General features: G+C 34.3%; 1 protein-coding gene across 1 annotated transcript; it reads left to right on the forward strand.

Moving 5' to 3' along the window:
* The first annotated feature begins 1430 nt into the window (after positions 1-1430).
* On the forward strand, positions 1431-11825 carry LOC136800253 (glutathione S-transferase Mu 5-like). The gene is made up of 10 exons (XM_067056875.1): positions 1431-1513; positions 2273-2413; positions 3736-3783; positions 4686-4719; positions 4936-4985; positions 5987-6049; positions 7884-7976; positions 9842-9931; positions 10634-10654; positions 11216-11825. The coding sequence occupies exons 1-10, from the start codon at positions 1475-1477 to the stop codon at positions 11297-11299; spliced, it is 663 nt and encodes a 220-aa protein (XP_066912976.1). The 5' UTR covers positions 1431-1474; the 3' UTR covers positions 11300-11825.
* The last annotated feature ends 2471 nt before the right edge of the window (positions 11826-14296 follow it).

The raw sequence follows: 14296 nt of genomic DNA on the forward strand, positions 1-14296 counted from the left end.
GGACGGTTGTCAATTTTTCTTGGAGATTCTTTTTAAACTCAATGGGAAATAATAACGCGAGCGCAGCGAGCGCGAAAATTTTTTGACAATTTTCGCTCTCCTTTGTTATTGAAAAACGGCCTTAATACGCTATTGTTACCCAAGTATGCCTTGTTTGGTCACACAATTTTTGATTTTATTTAACACTGACCATTTGTTGGCAAAAAGAAAAATATGGTACGGCGAGCGACGTACCTACCGTACCCGGTGCGTCGTTCCAAGAGTTTCGCCCAAGAAAAAATTTAAAATTTAGAATGCCTAGATTGCCTGAAAACGCATCATGTGCATCACGATGTGAATTATTTTTTAATCGTTCGATGCTGCATGCATACAAGATGTTTTTAGAACTACCTACTTTTACTAATTATTGAAGGAGTAAATACCGCCTTTACTGTCTCTAAGTTACTGCAGTATCAGTGTATTTGTATTGTAGTAGCAATATAAGTGAATACGGAGAGACGACCATATCATTTAGTGATGACGGAGAAAATTTTATCTAGACTCATTCGTTGGATGCAGTATTTGCATCACAAAAGTTGTCATTAAAAAAATGCGCCCGCAGAAAAATAACGAAAATATTTGTTTAGATATTGTAAAGTTTTGCTTATTTTGAATAACCCCACCATGACAATAAGTCAATAGGACATCCAAGATTGTGCGAGCGAAGCGAGCAAGAAAATTTTACTTGTTAAAATAGCGGAGTAGACTTATCTTTTTTTAAAATTTTTCTGCATGAAACTCATGAAGAAACTAAAAGGTAAATAGTTTTATACCGAAATACCGTTTTTTATTGATAAAAATATCGAAATACCGACAAAAAAACAGGCAATTTACCGATACCGGTAGAAAATTTAAATACCGTAATCCCGTCGTTTTTTTCTCGAAATACCGATTTACCGGGGGAAAAAAGGCCCAATACCGTCATACCGTAAAAGTGAAAACCCCCCCGATAAATGGTAAAAATGTTGATCGTATATATGTTGTACTGGTATATCATCGTGTGCGATGAATTCGCTTCATTACTGGAAAAGTTCGTCGAAAATTCGCTCCAAAGGTGAACATTTTCCCGATGACACAGCTTATAAAGATATTAAGAATTCCGGTTATTGTAACGTTTTTCAAGATTTAAAGTTTCCGGCGAGAAAGTCGATTTTGGGCTATCTCATTAATTTAATGGAATATTTCAATTTGGGATGGGTTGGCAGACTTCAAGGCTATATTTTGAGCCTTATTGGACTATTTTTAAACTTTTAGACCTAAGTCTAGAGTTAAAACTCAGAGTTGAAACTTAACCCTTCGAACCTACTTTAGAGCACTTACAAATCGATTGTGGTTTCAAATCTTCATGGGGAATTTCCCTTTTTTCTTAAATTATTATGACCTTGATTGTAAATTTTTCAATTCATAGTATTAATTAGAAAACAGAAAATTCAACATGGCACCTATAGTTTTTGCGTATTGGAAAATTCGCGGGGTTAGTAGTTTTTTTTTTGTTTTTTTTTCATTCAATCCCGTTTTCGTCTTAAAAATGCGTTTAAGTTTTCTTCTTAAGTTATCTCTCAGAAAACTCAACATCGAGAAGAAAACTTAAAGCATTTTTTACATATATAAAGCTATATTAGTAACCTCGTCCCCGTGACGATTTGATTCTTATATAGGATGAAATAACCATCAAAATTATATAAAAGTTGCTCGACCGGCCGGCTCGACTATCTATGAACTGAACGAAACATTGGAAGGAGCGGGGATTCGAACCGTGAATTCCTGGTTTGAAACGCTGACACCTTTGAACACTTGCCCGTCGCTTCTAATAATAAACGGGATCCTAATTGTCGGTTCGGGATTGTACTTCTAAAAATTCCCCATAATAAGGCTATTTTAGAGCAATTTAGCTTTTGATAGCCGAAAAGAAAATATTTTCAAAGATAAATAAACTAAAATTAATTACCGGGTGGGGAGGTTTATTCGGGTCCTTAATTATTTTTTGGTTTTCTTCAGCTTGCTTAGAGCATCAGACTGTTGCTTGTCTAACTATTTTCTAAAGTTGAGATATCACAATTTGAAAATAGGTTCTTACGTTGAGATTTTCTTATTAAAATTCAAAAATTTTTAACTTTATTATCTCGACTTTGGGAAATATTTAGGCAAAAATATTTTGAGGTTTTTCTCAGGACATTAGAAGGATTCCACATGCCAAATATTCCAAATTGATTATCCCTTGGTTTTCTTTCAGCTTGCTCAAAGCATCAGACTGTTGCTTGGTTACACGAAAACCGACTTTGAAGACAAACATTATGAATGTGGAGAGGCTCCAACGTTCGATCGTTCATGTTGGTATAATGTCAAAGAAACTTTAGGCTTCGATTTTCCAAATGTAAGTATTTAGCAATTTGTGTCTTGCCGAGAAATTCGAGATCGCGAACTATCTTGGCAAGAACTTACTGAATAAGAGATCAGAAATTATTTGGTGCCTGTGCACCATGAAACTCTGAGTTTGAAACAAAGATATTGTGTCAACTCTTTATTATAATAACGCTCTATTTACTTATTGAGCACTCTACGAGGAGAAGATATACACCCTCTACAATAGCATTTTGTATATACACCTTGTCGACCGTAGTCGCGTACACGTTTTTTTTTTTATAAGAACGTCAAAAATTTTCGAAGCCTTCGGATGTTCTTAGTTTTTTGGATTTGAAGCCTAAAAATGTTCTTATTTTCAGCATTTTTTGAGCATTTTGATGTAATTTCTTAAGAAAATGCATGTTTTTAAGTCTCCGAAGCCTTAAAATGTTCTTAACTTGTTCTTAACATTTTGGCCCTCGAAGCCTTATGTTCTTATATAATTTGTTCTTATAAAAAAAAAACGTGTAGTCAAATCCTTTTTTGACACATTTTTCTATTGTCTATAGGTGCGAAAAAAGGACTGGGACGGTTTTAGTGGGATAAAAACGGACAAAAAAATGCGGTCGAAAAGGGTGCATTGATTTATTCTTGAGTTTAAGCATTGCCAATCATAGGCGGTTTTAGACCACGTCAAAATTATCAGAGGAAGAGATTTGTAAGAGATTGTAATTTTATTGTCTTTTAACGTTGTACTCCTTTGCATGTTTCCGATTAGGCTTCTACTCATCCTCTAGCGAAAAAAGTTTCTTATAGGAGATATATCTATAGAGGTTTGCGAATCAAACTAGTTTCCGATGTACTTGCTCTAAACCCGCTAGTGCCAATACCTTTTAATACGGCTAGTATTGAAGAGAGTGGTTTACCTGTGTCGCAGTCCCCACAATCCAGAATGTTTACATGTTTTTGTTAACGGAAAAACACTAGCCTGTATACTTATCTACCGCGAAATCGTGTAAAACCTGTTACTTCAATGGAAATGTCACTTCAATGGAATCGAAATGATACACAAATCTTTATGTTATGATTTTCTATCACTGACTCTTTTCAAAAAGCGTTGATGACATTTCTGAGTTGTGTTTTCAACGACGGGAATAAAAAATCAACTTTGAAGTTAATCCAAGATCTTGGATTGTCGTCGTGGTTACTTTTCTCTGCGTTGGTTGCGCGCTGAAAAGAATCTGGATTGGTCGGCACAGATCGATATATGATTTCGACCTGTGCTTTCTACGGTACCCTTTACATCCAGCACACGATATTTTTCTCAGAATTATTTCCCCTTTTCATTTATAGCTTCCATATTTGATTGACGGTGATGTCAAAATAACACAATCAAATGCTGTAAGATTCTTGTTTTCTATCTTATATAACCCTATTCGAACTAGGGGGGGGGGCTGTTTATGTTCGGAGGTCAAACTATTGGTTATAGCTCCTGAAATGATAGAGCTTTTGCCATTAAATTTTCTGTAAATTCCTAATTTTTATTTAGCTTCAAAAAAAAAAAAAATTGACACATAAAATTTTCACACCTTGAGCGTGATGACATTTCTTACAGTAAGGTGTCACAAAGATTGACACTTTTCCAATACAAATTTATTTTTATGTCAAAAATATCGTTTAATCCGTAATTTATTGAACATTTAGGATAAAGTAAGCATTTTAAATTCTGGCAATTTTTTTCTATCTTTTGTTAGAATACAATAGATATTTATAAGAACAAAGGAAATTTTCGGTTTTTGCTCACTTTGGGCATGATGGGTGACGTCATCAAAAAAAGTTACCTTATGTGACAAGGATCTTGTGTGCCAAATTTCATCCAAAAAGACGCACTAGATCAAAAGTTAAGGGGTGGTGCAGGAAAAGCCCCCCTAGTTTTGAACCGCCCCTAAAAGCCTAGGTTGAATAGTGTTAAAAGATTATATTTCTAATCCCTGGAATGAATGACATTTGAATTGTTTTGGGCTATAAACTATCACATATCATAGATTTATTAGCAATACACCAGATATAGTATATTCAGATACGATGTATGTCTTAAGATACCTTGCGCGAAAAACTGGGAGTTAGAGATATATAGTGAAATAAGTTTATTTGGATGTAGAGTTAAAAAATCACTGCTAATAATATTGATTTGTTGCCTTTTTGAGAAATTGAGAAAGGAAGATTAGCTTGGGACGTCATAAATGACGATGTCAGAAAACTTTAAATTTGAAGTAAAAGCCAATTTACTTCAACCTTTTTAGATTCATCGTTATATTGCAAGGAAAAATGGGATGGGTGAGTGCCATTTGGTTTTTTCATCATAGCGATCTAAACGCCATGAGGCGTTTCAATACCGGACGGTTCATATAAGTCTTTTAGTGTTGCACCTCTTATGTGGGTCTCACATAAAAAAAATCAAAGCGTATAAACGCATAAACTTTGTTATACAACTACGCTATTTTCCAATTATTGTATCCTGATTCGCTCCTGTTTTGTTGTTTTATTTCACAGTTGGCGAAACAGATGAAGAAAGATTACAAATTGATATCTTAGAAAACCAGGTACGATGTTTGGTTGATGTCCATTCGATTTTATAGGCCCCTTTGTGCTGCCTTTCAATTATTTGATACTTCGTTGCAACCTCGAATTGTTTATTATACAATGTACTTAGTTTTTAGGTAGCACCTTGCTTTACGGTTTTTACTCAAAGGTCCGGAATAGTAGGGGGTCCGAATAAAAAAGGGGTCCGAACCCCCCCCCCCAAATAAGGTAATTATAGCCTATAACCAGGCTATTTAGAGTAATTGAGTTTGTGATAGCTGAACATATATTTTCAAATTTTAAATAAACGGCCCTCCCCGGGAGTCTTAATACAGGTGAGTCCGTAATCATTTTGAAAACTTATAAGCATTTATTCAGGACCTTAGATTACCCTAGTTTTACTCTCGTAAAGCAAAATCATTGAGAAAGGATTCAACCATATTTAAAAAAAAATTGCTTTTGATGAAATATTTCAGCTTTTAGCCATGAATTCATTTAAAAGATTACCCTTGCTTTCTAGGCTATCTTATATCTTAAAACAAGAAAGGTTGTAAACGTTGGGCTAAGAGGACAAATTTGAGATTTTGTCACACTGTAATCAATTTTTTTCTTCTCTGCTTGCTAGCTGGGATAAGGGAGTGGTCATAAAGTGGAGGAAACTCCCAAAAAAAATCTCAATCCTTACAGATGTCAAACAAAATATCACACCGTCCCTCACCCCCTTTTAAAATCATCCAACCTCCCTCTAAAAGGTATGATAATTTATAACTGCTCCCAAAGAAGACAGAAGCGAATTGAGAGATTTGAAATCTAGTCACAATCATAAACCATTTCACAGTCGCAAAGTGTAATGGGTAATCAGGACCACTGCGTGCTAATGACGACTTACTATTGGTCCAATGTTTTGAAAATCTTGAAGGATTTTGCGTCTAGTCAACAGGAAGTTGATATGGAGGCGCAATCAGTCCTGGTTACCCATATTCCATTTCGACTGTGTATACTTTTCTTCTCTACTTTGTAGCTGATGGATTTCAGAAACGATTTTGTGATGATGTTATATTTCACCCCACCTGACCTTTACGAGGTAACACCCTTCTTACAATTTTACATATCTTTGAAAAGTATTTTATTGTTGCTAATGAATATTTAAATTGCCGGTACCGAACTGTAATCAACAACTGTGATTGGTCTACTTTCAGCAAAGATGGCACACTATTTTGCTTCAACTGCTGTTACTTGGGAAATATTTCTATCTTGTGTTTTGTATATGAGTCTCCATAACTCGAACCACAAGGGGAACACAAATTTGTTCGAGTTAAGGAAATTTCGAGTTATATGGAGTAAGGTTAGCAAGGCAATGTTAGCTGTAGGGACCAAGAAATTTGTTCGAGTTATAGAGATTCGAACTGAAAGGAACCATCGCGCAGAATTGATGTTGCAATTTTTGTCATATAAAAAATGAAGTCGTTGCATTGTTTTTCGCGCGAGTTCTATTTTCGGCCAATCAAATTGCGTCACGCATTCGAAAGATTCGAAAATGTTGCAATCAAAACATTGAATTCATTCGTGAGTTTGGTTTTGAGAAGAAAACATTTTCTAAAAATTAAACCTAAAATATTGTGATCTTATTCATATTTTGAAAAGACTTTGAAAACAGAAAGTTATAAAATTTATTACATTGAGATATGGTTGTAAGAGGTATGTATGTATGGAAATCGAATGCTTTGTTTGCTTCAGTTTTCACTACAGACTTTCCTCCCTTCGAAATTCAGTTTTCGATGGGAGCCTTTATTTATCTAAACTTTGTTTTTATTAATGGTGATTCATGTTTGGACATAAAAAACTCCCAAGGATAACCAGTAAGTTTTATTTATTTTGGAGGTAAAAAATGCTAAAGAGAATGAGTAGATATGTGTCGGTGATTTGTAAAATAAAGGGATTTCTTTTTCGAAATTGCGCATCTATGTATTGAAACGTGAAGTTAAAATTGACGTTACAGCATTTGAAAAAAGATATAACTTCAAGGCAAAAAAATCGATGGAAATTGGATTACAACTTGTACTTTTTTATATACCATTTTTTAGCATTTTTTATCCTCTTTCACTTGCGATGGGTGGGAAAATTGTCAAAATATACTTAAATCTCTGTCATCATTTTTGTCATTAACGTCAAAATTCATCAGCCTTTATTTTTTTTCGTCAGAGTGACAGTGCCTATCTTTAGGACAAAAAAGTCGATGGAAATTGTCTTAATCGATACATATATTTATACACCGTTGAAAAGAGAAAGGGCTAAACTTTCTCTCTAGAGGGGTGGGAAATTGACTCAACTTGTATCGTCCCTGCTCTCTTTTAAGTTTGTCAAATTTTCAAAAAATTTTCAAAAAAGTAACCTCTACATTATCGCTTCAAACGTTTTTACAAACTTACAAATCTAAGCAAGTTTGGTATTTCTTAAAAGAGGACAGATTCAGTGATTCAAAAATATCAAATTTATGTCTGAAAACATTATACACAGGAAGTAGTGTAATAAACAAGGGAAAGAAAAAATTAAGAAATTTTCAACTTCTAATTTTTTGACGTCAAAAATCTACGTCAAAACCCCCGGATTTGTTTGATGTCAAAAACTGTAACGTCAATTCTGCGCGATGCTCCACTGTACGTCTACTATCAAGCTGAAAGCGCTAGAAGACTAGGCTCGAGTTTATCAGGGAAAAAATGAGTTTAAAATTACCCAGTTGACACACAACGTTGTTTCAACGTTCATTTAACGTTCTATGGACGTTGTAAATATTAGAAAAACTGATTGATAGGTGTGCTCAATTTATGCAACTTTTTGAGAATTTAATTTGTATTTCTTGGCACAAAACCTCGAGTACCATTTTGAAAATTTCTTTACCACAAATTTCTTATTTATAGAACAAACGACAAGAGTATATCAAACGAAACAAAATATTTCTTGGAAGATTGAGCAAGTATCTTGGTGACAAAACATTCTTTGTTGGAAAGAAGGTAACACGCAAATTCATATAAACATACACACCCTGTCTCTCATAGTCCCGGTCAAATTTTATCCCACAGTGAAGGTTTCTATCGAAATCCCTATGGGAATAGAAACACAGGGGGTCATATACCTTAGAAAAATTTGTCAATGCTAAGATTATACGATATTTTCGTCCGTTACAGAGACAGTAAGCGCGGGTAAGGTTATACACAAATTCACAGCATAGGTGGTTTTAGACCACGTTGAACTTATCAGAGGAAGAGATTTGTCATTGTAATTTTATTGTCTTTAACGAGCTTTGCACTCCTTCGCATGTTACCGACGTACTTGCTCCATTGTCTTAAATCCGCCAGTTCACAGCCAATACAGAAAATTTTCACAGCAGGGAATTACATTTGGCTTTATGAAATCCATTGAAATCCATTACTTTTATCTCTAAAACATTAGTTAAGGCTATATTGCGACCCCGGGGCTGGTGGATGAGGGGTATATGCGGACGGGACCTATGAAAACTGACCAGATACCTTATCGGCCAAAACTTAGTCGGCCTTAGTTTTAGTCGGCCATAATTATTAGTCGGCCCTAATTTTAGTCACCTCGTCAAAATTTAGTCATTTAGGGTGGATTACGTTTTGGTCGATAAGGTAGACTTTTTTGGAAAATTTTCTTCAATTTTAAAAGTAAAGTAAGGTCCCACCCTTAGAAATACTTTGAAAGGTGAAAAACCTGACCTTACCGTACGCACATACCCGCAGCAGCAACCCCCCCTGGTGAAAACAAAATTATGTCATTATTATGTAACTAAAATGAAAAAACAGACGTTTTAAAGTATGCTTATTTGAAAATCAGAGTCTTAGATTGTTGAACTAAAATTTCTTTTATACCACGTTGCTCTTGATATTGTTCTTGTAATGGTAATGAGTTACTGTATGTAATTTTTTTCATAGCTTAACTTTAACCTTATTTTACAACCTTTTCAGAGACATAGTTTAAATTTCAGAGCATTTTGAAACTTATTTCGAATATTGTCACAAGGTGGCAATGAGGTTTACAATGCTATTGAAGATAATCTTCCAGATTCCTATTTTGAAAATTTTGATTATCTCTTAAAAGTTGTAGCAATGATTATCCACCATATGGTTTTGAACCGAAAACTGTTGTTGTTGTTGTTCTACGGGGAGACCTTCAGAAAATATAGGGCGCTGAGTTGGTCGGTAAAATGAAAAATAAATCTTAAAATCTAGGGCCGGAGAGTCAAGATATAAAAAGTTTGAAATATTTTGAAGCATAGTCTCTTTATCGATGAGCAACTTTCGTGCCATTTCCATTGTGATATTTCAAATTCATCTTTTAAGTTCTGGGATGAATTTACACTTTTTCAACTTGTACAAATAGAAATATCTGCGGAAAATTTATAAATTTTATTCTCCAGCTTTGCAAAATTAATATTATTATTTTTTCGATTTTGGGGAAAACAGGGTCGGTCGGGCCTGTTGAACAATAAATTAATCCATGTTCTCACATTAAGGCAAAAAATATTTCTAAATCCAAAAGAATGAATTCACTAAATTTACATTTGTAAAAGACACATTTCACGCGTTTTAAATCTTGTGAAAATTTTCTACCCACCAAAGTTTTTGTCAATTTTAATTAAAATTTACATCAATTATGTTCCATTTTTGCCGAACAAACTGTACAAATTTATTCATGAATAAATTGGTCATAAAATTAAGAATATCACCATCATAAATCATTTTTTTAGAGAATTTAGCCTGTAAATTGCCAATTATTCCCCAGCAGCGGCATGATGAAATGAAAAACACAATTCTTATAAAAAAGTGTCTAATCGAGGAATAATCTGTTCTTTTTTTAGCTCACTTTTGTCGACTTCATCATTTACGAGCTTTTGGATCAGCACAAATTATTCGAAATATCAATGTTCGAAGATTGCCAAAATCTACTGGTAAGGATAATTTCAAGTTGAAATGTCAAATTCAAAACCTACCGGGTATGTAAGATTCCTTGGTAAGATTGGGTGTGCTAGGGAATTATGTTCGAGCTTACAACGGCTTCGTTTCTTAGATGACCAAATCTGTTAGTGCCTGAAAGACTTTTGAACTGAAAGATTTTTGGCTTCCCACATCCTTCCAAACTGTAATAGAATTCAGACTCAGTACTTTAATAGTGCCGTAGAATGCATTTTGATATTAGGTGGCATAAGTTCAGTGAGACCATGAGGGCCCAAGGGAGGAAATTTTGAATCCTAGAGCTCTAAATTGGCTAAAAATACACTCAAAAATCTAAAATAACTGAAATAAAACTGAAAATACTCCATTTTAAGGAATAAAATCACTCTTAAAAGAGTTATCGCGGGAGGGGGGACTAAACACCCCCTAGCCCCCCCCCCCCCGGTAGCTACGGCACTGAACTTTAAAATTCAAATAGTATTAAACTTCTAATGCGAAATAAATTGACTAAATCTTTTTTCCCACACTACAAGAATTCCTTTTGTCTTTCATTTCTTCTTCGTCGTGGTCAAGAAGTTTATTGCAGACCATAATATTACATTCCCTATGCTATCACAACTTTTGAGTTGTTAAGATATAAAATCTGTCACTAATTCAAAATTTTATAACTATCTCTAATTCTTTTGTATCTCTTTCAGGACTTTGTTTCAAGGTTCGAGGTAAGTAAAGCACGTCCAGCTCAGTAAAAATTCTTATTCCCTCAAATAAAGCTGAAATGTTCTAATGTTAGGTCTAGTTGGAGAGGGGTAAAAAATACTCACTGCCACTATAAACATACTCGATCCTTTAAAAATAGAGATTGAGACCCACCAGGCTATGAAAGGGAACTTCTAGATTTATAGATTCAAGCGTACTTTCATATTTTCGAGAACACACTAAAACCTGCGAAAGAAATTGTCTATTTCGTTAGGCCAAGAAAGCTTCTCAGAAGATCAAAGGTCAGCACATGATCTGTACTGAAAATCAATGACTTGAATAGCCTAAAAATCTAAGCCAAATCGATTCAGTTATTTGGTAAAATCTGTTGGTAAGTTGTAACTTTTTCAAGGCAAATTTAAAATTGCGTACATCATTAAAATCATTAAAGCGCCAAAAACACTATATTGCCGTTAGCTGTATCTTGGCCTTGTAAAAACTGGCTTGGATAACCGGGCTATGACTGGAATAGCTTGCCGGCAATTCAATCCCTGATTCCCATATGAGAATCATTTTCTTTCTAGAACATTCCTGAAATCATGGAGTTTATGTCATCAGAGAAATTCTTCAAAGGACCAATCAATAACAAAGATGCTTTGTTTAAATGATGAATGAGTTGTCAATATGAGTTGTATCAAGGAATAGCAGTACAATCAACGGGGGGGGGGGTATAATTTGGCAAAAATGGGTGTTTGGTATGTGCGGACGATAAGCGTTGGTTTTTTCACCTTCATAGGTCTTACATAAATCAGAAAATTTCAAAAAATTCCAATAAGGGTCGAAAAATAGAACTTTTTTTGATTTCGAGAAAAAAATTATAAAAGAGTCTCTCTAAGGGTAAGACATTTTTCAAAAATCGAAGGATTTTTCGCTTTAAGACTCGTTTTTCGGAGTTCCTGTCCACGCGTACCCCTCATTCGTCAACCCTAGTACCCCTGGGACCCGAGACACTGACCAAAATTTCTGGAGTTTGAAAAACATTACTTTGAAAATTCGAAACTTTCGTTATTGTTCAATTTTTTGTAGGTATATCTAAAAGAGCTGAATTTATATATTCTAAAATTTGTTTTGTATTAAATACCAAATTTATATTTGTTATCTGCTTACAAAAATAAAGATGATAGAGAAACAAAACTTTTGGTTTGGATTTTTATTACTATGACGACTGTAGTGGAAATTATAATATTTTTCAATTTTTCGTCTACTTTAAGTCATATTTGCCAGGGTGAAAATGGGCGTATGTAATCCAAGAAAAAGAGAGGCACTAGTCTGCTTTACCATTGGTCCCGAATGGGGGGGGGGGGATTTCAGGCAACAGGTGATGGATATAAATCCCGTGAAATTTTGACGAAAAATCTCTCAAATGGTCTCAAAAAATATCACAATTTTTCTCTTAAAGGTTCGATTTTCCTGGGTCTTCTGTTGGATAGCTATTGAAGCAGGAACCTTTGAATCAACCCCTGGTTTGTTGGTAGGCTTACACATTCCAAGCCATACACCTTACTCCATGTCTAGATATTGAGTAACGTGCAACTTAGTGGTTTTAAATCGGCAAAAAAGGCTGGACCTTATCAGAAAAATGACAAATTAGGGTCATCTACAAAGATTAATAGGATGGAGCCACCGGTGATTGATTTTTCCGGTCTGCGGTTTACACACTTATAATTTGACGTTAATAAACATGTCTATAAAAATGTTTTTGTTAAAAACTCAAATTCTAATTTTGATTTCTGGTATTTTATCATTTTATTAAAAACAAACAAAAATTTATCAATTTGCAAAAAAAAAAAAGAAGAAAAGAAGATAAGCTCTCTCATCTCTCCTCTTTTCATGCAAAAATAAACCCAGCTGGCACACAACGTTCTTTTAACGTCTATCTAACGTTCGCAACGTCCATATAATGTTAGATGAACGTTAAAACGTTAAAACTGGGAAACAAGACCTGCTAAATTAACATTAGACTAAAGTCAACATCTGACTGAACTTTGCTTTCTGATGATTTTGATGGCGCTGAGTTCAGTGAAGTACACTAGAGGATATCGCCATCTTAAACTTTTTCACTTTTGCTTTCAAAAATTATAAACAACAAATCAATAAAATATATTCTAAAACCCCATCAAAGTCTTTGAAACTATAATGAAAAGCATGTAAATACCTCAAAAATGTGAAAAAAATGTTCATTCGTCATGGTTTTGTATTTGTTTGTTCTCCAAAAAGGGACTGGATCTAGTGGGTATGGATTTGCTACCATCTCAAGTAAAAGCAAAAATGGAGTTTGCCAAATTACGCCGGGCCACTTATCAGCGCCATTCATTGGGCTTTTCCAGAAAAAAACCGTGCACCCCCTGTTGAGGAAGTTCAACCTTTTGTGACCTACCCCCTTAGAATTCCAGGCAATTTTAGGATCATACCCCTCTGGAATTCCGAATTTTTACAGAATTTCATTCATTACCCCCATGGAGTTCCACTTATTTTTGACGGATTTTTGTCTACTGCTATGGAATTCCACTGCATTTCAAACCATACCCCCTTGGAAGGGAAATGGACTCCTCAACAGGGGTGCACGTTTTTTTTTCTGGAAAAGCCCATTCTATCAAAAATCTTTAAGTGGCCACCGGGCTAAACTAACATCTGCTTTTGTTGCTTTTATTCCAATCTTTACACATACTTTAATACAAGCCTTTTTAATACAAGAACCATTAAATTTTGGTTAAGCGACATAGCTGTTTTTGATCTTTTGAAATTTTCAGGCTACAATGTTCTTACGATATTTTTAAAACGCTTAGTTTATTTACTTAAAAAAATTAAAATTGGTTTAAAATGTTATTTTCTTAATAATTTCTGGAATCCAAGACACAGACTGTTCTTTATTTGTTCTTAAGTTTGGCCAATTTTCAGCCTCGTGTTCTTATATAATTGTTCTTATAAAAAAAACGTGAATCAAGACAAGGGTATCCTTTAATACTCCGAAAACCCCTATCAACCCAAAAAATAAGAAAGTCCTTGAAAAACAAGATATATCTAAAGCTAGGACAGAATTAACGAATATCACGCCATCCCTTCACGGTTTCATAATGGCTTGTAGAATAACCTAATGATACTGCAATAAATCAAAACATTACAACATTACGTAATGTCCTACGAATATTAGCCAATTAAAAACTTAGGGAAGTTTTTAAGGGGTGGGTTGGCTTTCAACAAGGGGTTTGAGGGCATGTCTCACAAAAAACAATTTTTACGATAATAACATCTTTCAAACATTTATTAGGCACCATTTAATAAACATAGTGGGCATGGCAACATACATAATAGATCTTTTTAACTGTATAATTTGTGTGTAAATTTACCCAAATTTAGGGAATGTGACCCTTTGCGACAATATTTTGTGTTATATTGAATACTTTTGGTTTTATGTTCCTCTGTGCGAATCGAATTATCAATGCATTTTGTTTGTAAGATAAATGAAATTGAGATTGTTCAATTTTACACATGTTATTTTGCATCAGGTCAGAACTCAAAATAATGCGATACTTTCTAATACGATTCATGATTAGAGTTCGTGTAAAATGTCTTGTATTTTGGTTCACGCAAGTGAAAGCTTTTTT

Source organism: Clytia hemisphaerica, unplaced genomic scaffold, assembly GCF_902728285.1.
Source record: "Clytia hemisphaerica strain Z4C2 unplaced genomic scaffold, Clytia hemisphaerica genome assembly, whole genome shotgun sequence".
Taxonomy (NCBI): Eukaryota; Metazoa; Cnidaria; class Hydrozoa; order Leptothecata; family Clytiidae; genus Clytia; species Clytia hemisphaerica.